General features: G+C 40.0%; 1 protein-coding gene across 1 annotated transcript in view; it reads left to right on the top strand.

The window, feature by feature from the left end:
• The window catches only part of LOC137976452 (peroxisomal acyl-coenzyme A oxidase 3-like), a 21,240-nt gene that overhangs the window by 6,303 nt on the left and 9,937 nt on the right, over positions 1-5,000 (top strand). Inside the window, exons 6-11 of the mRNA XM_068823814.1 lie at positions 225-297; positions 1,127-1,249; positions 2,530-2,650; positions 4,222-4,344; positions 4,512-4,622; positions 4,908-4,993. Coding sequence (XP_068679915.1) covers positions 225-297; positions 1,127-1,249; positions 2,530-2,650; positions 4,222-4,344; positions 4,512-4,622; positions 4,908-4,993 — 637 coding nt within the window. The remainder of the gene's footprint in view (positions 1-224; positions 298-1,126; positions 1,250-2,529; positions 2,651-4,221; positions 4,345-4,511; positions 4,623-4,907; positions 4,994-5,000) is intronic.

Here is a 5,000-nt window from a genome sequence, read left to right as displayed (position 1 = left end):
CAACTTACAATGCTATGTTTAAGAAAATAATTCTCCAGTTTACAACATGTTTTCTTTTATTTTTCTGTACATATACTCTAAATAGTGTGACAAGTGGGGTGTTAATTTTGCTAGGGCCCTTTCTTTTTCTTCCTGTATTTTTTTTTTTTTTCACATAAACAGAATTAATTGACTTTAGCACAAATAGAAAGCATTGCATTGATCTCTGGCATTCTCTGCATAAGGTACTCTGCTGTGCGAAGACAGTTTGGTCCACCAGGGAAGGAAGAGATTCCAGTGCTTGAATATCAGATGCAGGTTTGTATACCTAAAGTTTTCAACCTTGGATATTGCATTTCTAGCTTTCTGATTGGTTCACTCAGTCTTGGTTCATATCAGCTCACATACCGTATGACCAATGTGAAAACTGATTTCAACTTCTGTTGGTTTTGTAAAATCAAAACAAAACAATTCAAAAAAATTTGGCTTTAATTTCCAAGTTTCCAAGCGTTCAAAATTTAATGTAGATTTAATTATATTTACACTTACATGTAAACTGGGCTAAACTGACCAGACTGTCAAACACCAGCCAATTTTACTCCTCAATGGGGAACCCCCAGGAGTCAATGGGTTAATGTATGGTCCCGAGGGAAACAGTTAGGTTTGTTTTCCTGAGAGTCATTGTGCAGCTCCCAGATGGCTTGCTAACTCATCCTTAGAGCCGTGTTCTTGGCAATCACACAGTCATGGATTCAAGTACCTGTCAAGTCCTAAATTGCAGGCTTCTTTGCAGCCTGATTCTCAGAGGGTCCAGGTCGCTCTTGCCACGCACTCTACTTTCTTTCCTGATGGGGAAGGGAGTAGAGTGTGTTACATGAACGACCTGGACCATCTGAGAATCAGGCTAGCCTCTTTGAAGCTGCATATTTAACCCTCTTCCTTAACTGCAGCTTTGCCCAGAAAATCTCTTCTTTAATTTGCTGTTATTAAGTACAATCTTATCTTGCAGCTCCTGTTATTACGTTTTGATTTGAACTTGTGCCCTTGATATTACTTCATCCCAAACAAGAGTAGAATCACAATTTGTACCACCTCCGCCACCATGTGACATTTTTATCTGCAACCGACATTAAATGTTTCATTTCAGCAATGGCGACTTATCCCCAAGCTTGCAGCAACATATGCTCTGAAATACTTTTCAAGGATTTTCTTTATGCTCTATGTGGAATTCCAAGTTGGCTTGATGTTTGGAGAAACAAGTGAAAGTCAAGTAAGTATGAAGTGTAAGTCAGGAAGATTTTTTTTTAATAAATGGTGTCTTGCCTTGTTGCCATGTTGTGGCTTGCTCAAGGGCTTAAGGCACAACATAAACAGAAACTTCACAAGCTTCCTCTTCCTCAATGCTTCCGGTAATGCACCTGTGGGAAGCATGGGAAACCACTTGCGTGGTGACAGGCAAAAGGACAACTGAATGGGATGGCGCAGTGGTGACAGCACTCGCCTCCCACCAATTTGGCCCAGGTTCGATTCCCAGATCTGTGGTGTCATATTTGGGTCGAAGGTGTTGGTTCTCTACAAGAGGTTTTTCTCCAGGTGCTCTGGTTTTTCCCTCTCCTCAAAATCCAATATGATTTGATATGTATGAAATTGATTTCATTTCATTTGTGCACAACCCCACAAGCTATTCAGCTTTGAAACATTATCATGTGAAAGTAAAATTATATTATTATTATTATGCAGCAGTAAAAACTATCTGTATGCTATACAGTTAAAAGGAACACAGGGCGCCAAGGCGTGGCCTGTGCTCCGGCTAGTGAAACTAGAGTTAAAAGGTAGTGTACAATTAAAAAGTAAGGTTAAAATATGTATATGTATATATATATATAATAAACTAAAACAATTTATGCCAAAATATGCTAAAATATGCTAAATGTTCAAAGTTCTAGAGCAGGAGACAAACCAAAGCACGGGTAAGATAATGTCTAGTGTATCGCAACCTTAAAAGTACGTGCAATGTTCAGTGTGGCGGATAGGCATGCCCTTTGCATCTTCTTGAGGACGTCTCTGTGACGCCTCCCAACTAACTCCTTCACCGCTACCTCCACGTCTGTCGACCAGCCCCCAAGTACGTCCACAATGATGTTGTACTGTGAAATCTCGTACCCGGGGTACTTCTGCTTCAGCTCCCATCTGAGTGGCGCGTATTTCATTATTATTATTATTATTATTATTATTATTATTATTATTATTATTATTATTATTATTATTATCATTATCATCATTATTTTTCAGTTGTCACTTCACCCATCACCAAGCAACTAGTTTCCCATGATACATTGTGTAAATCATATCACTTGAAGATGTACTTCCACATTTTGTCCAGACACTGTAACCTGCAAGTTTCAAATGTGGTACACTAGGATATTAGTTCCTTAACAAAAACGTTGCATTACTACTAATTAGTCCTAATCCTCAAAGGTGCCCACCACAGCTGGGTTAAAATGTTCTGGTTTTTTTTTTCTGCTTTTTTTTGTTTTTTTTTCATTTCAGGCTGCACTGGGCAAAGAGATCCATGCTTTGTCATCAGCCAGCAAACCACTTGCGGGATGGATTGCACAAACTGCTATACAGGAATGTAGAGAGGCTTGTGGTGGTCATGGCTATCTTGCAAGTAATAGTTACTACTTTTCCCTTGCTTTTTTTTTCCTTTAATTTAAAACTAATATTTGCACAGAGGTCAAGATGAAATACAAGAGTGCCACAGGGACACTATGAGGTATTTCCATCTTAAGCCAAACCATAACACCAGGAACTCCGTAACAGAGTGAACAAGGGTTCTGAGACGTGGCCTATGGTTTATAGTTGTTATCTGAGGAGACGATAAAACCATTGGTAGATGTGATATTTCCTTTTTTGCATGCAGGAAAGGGACACGTTCAACAAAGGAAAAAGGAAATGTCCGCATGCAGGCTTTGAGAAAAGGAGAAGACTTGAAACTTTAACCATTTGCAGATGTACCTAATTACAAAGGGTGCAAATTCTCCTCAGTTATTTAATGACCTTACCTGCAGCTGCAGCTGGAGAGGAATTAACAATATTTCATGTGGTAGTCAGGTGCACTATCTACTGAGCTGACCATTTTGTGGTTTTTACAAAGTTCTGTTTCCTTTAAAATAAAGAGAACATAGTTTTTGAGTGGGCCTTAATGTCGTTAGGCCATTCACTCCAAAAGCGGTCCCCAATTTGACAAGTAAAATCAGCCGGCATGTCTCCATGTCTCACTATCTGCAGGAGGGAATCTCAAAGGGTAACATTATTTTTTCATGTTTTTGTAATAGCGCTTTTCTGATTTTACTAAGGCCTATTCTTTTAACCATGGACTTCCACATGTAAATTAAGTCTTCCCTCTGAAAATTTGTTTCCATCTCTTTGCGAAGCAAAACAAATTACATACATGAACATCACAAACGTCAGCTTGCACTTCATATATATCTTTCTCTTACCCTCGGATTTTAGAGTAGCCTGGTGTAGCTGTACTATCTACAAGCATTTACCCTCCCAACCATGATATACCACAACACCAGGAACGCTGCGCCCTAAGTAAATCCTATTGCAAATAGTGTGTGGGTTCTCCTACATCGCACATGGTTATGAACATTGGAGGGGTGTAAGACAGGGCCTACGGTTTTTCATCCTTATCCTGCGAGAAGACTAACCATTTGCAGATGTCATTAAAAAAGGCAGCACTTTCTTCTCATTTATTTAAAAGCCCTGAGTGTTGGTGCGGCCAGAGTTTCATCCTGCACAGTAGTCTGGACAATGCTCAACCCACTGAGCCAACCTGTCAGCGGTTTGACTTGTTTGAAAAATAGAGCAGCTAATGTTAAGTGAACTTAGTAAAGTAAAGTCACTGCTTACGAGCCAGAAGGCCCATCAGGCCGGCGCTCATCTCCGGTTTCTGTAGCATGAAGCGACTAGGAGTATTTATACTCCCCACTGGATGGGATGCTAGTCCATTGCAGGGTTACCCCCAGCATTACGCCAGTACACATTTATACACCTGGGTGGAGAGAGGCACCGTGAGAGTTAAGTGTCTTGCCCAAGAACACAACACAAATGTCCCCGGCCAGGCCCCGAACCCGGACCACTCGATCCGGAGTCGAGCGCACTAACCATGAGGCCACTGCGCCTAAGTGAACTTAAGAATACATTTATTTACTTTTTAAAATTTCTCTTTCATAGTCAACAGGTTTGGCGAATTGAGAGACGACAATGATCCCAACTGTACTTATGAAGGTGACAATAACATGCTTCTGGGACAAACAAGTAATTACTTGCTGTCTCTTCTGGAAACCAAAGAGAATGGTAAGCTTTGACCCAAACAGTTAAACTTCTATTAAATTTGCCTGGTAAGGTCAAGAGGACTATTACCTTGTAGAAAATAAACATAATTATTGTAATTTCCTATATTTCGATGCATGTGGCTCAGTAACTGTGAGTAAAGTGATGGCTTCTTTTTAATAATTGAACAGGTTCTCATATTTCCTGCCCATTTCACTCAGCTGATTTTCTTAACAACATCGACCAAATCATGGCCAAAAGATTTCATGCAAACACAGAGCAGGAGTGCAGGGAACCTGAATGTAAGTATGGATCTGTTCACTGGCTTGCTCAAGGAGCTATTTCGTTCGGCAGGTACCCTTTCATATAGCACATTCACTTGGGTTGGCAATTCAGCAGGCTCTATTCCTGCTTGTAAAGGTTGTGGTATGCTGTCCTGCGTGATTTGATTCCCATCTCCATTTCTTTGTTTATTTGTTCCTTTTTATGGTTGTTTATTTTTGCCCTAGATTTCAGATAGCTTGAATTTACTAATATCTCCTTGAAGTGTGGTTTAAAGGAGAAAATGTTCTTTTTTTTTATTTTAGTTCTAATAGGAGCTTATCAGTGGCTTGTGTGCTACCTGTTGAAAGAGAGTGCAGCTAAAGTTCATCAAGAGCTTTTAAATGGAAGCGTAAGGT

The sequence above is a fragment of the Montipora foliosa genome, chromosome 11 (genome assembly GCF_036669935.1).
Source record: "Montipora foliosa isolate CH-2021 chromosome 11, ASM3666993v2, whole genome shotgun sequence".
Lineage (NCBI taxonomy): Eukaryota > Metazoa > Cnidaria > Anthozoa > Scleractinia > Acroporidae > Montipora > Montipora foliosa.
The sequence above is the reverse complement of the archived record's forward strand: the minus strand, read 5'-3'. Positions and strand labels throughout refer to the sequence as shown.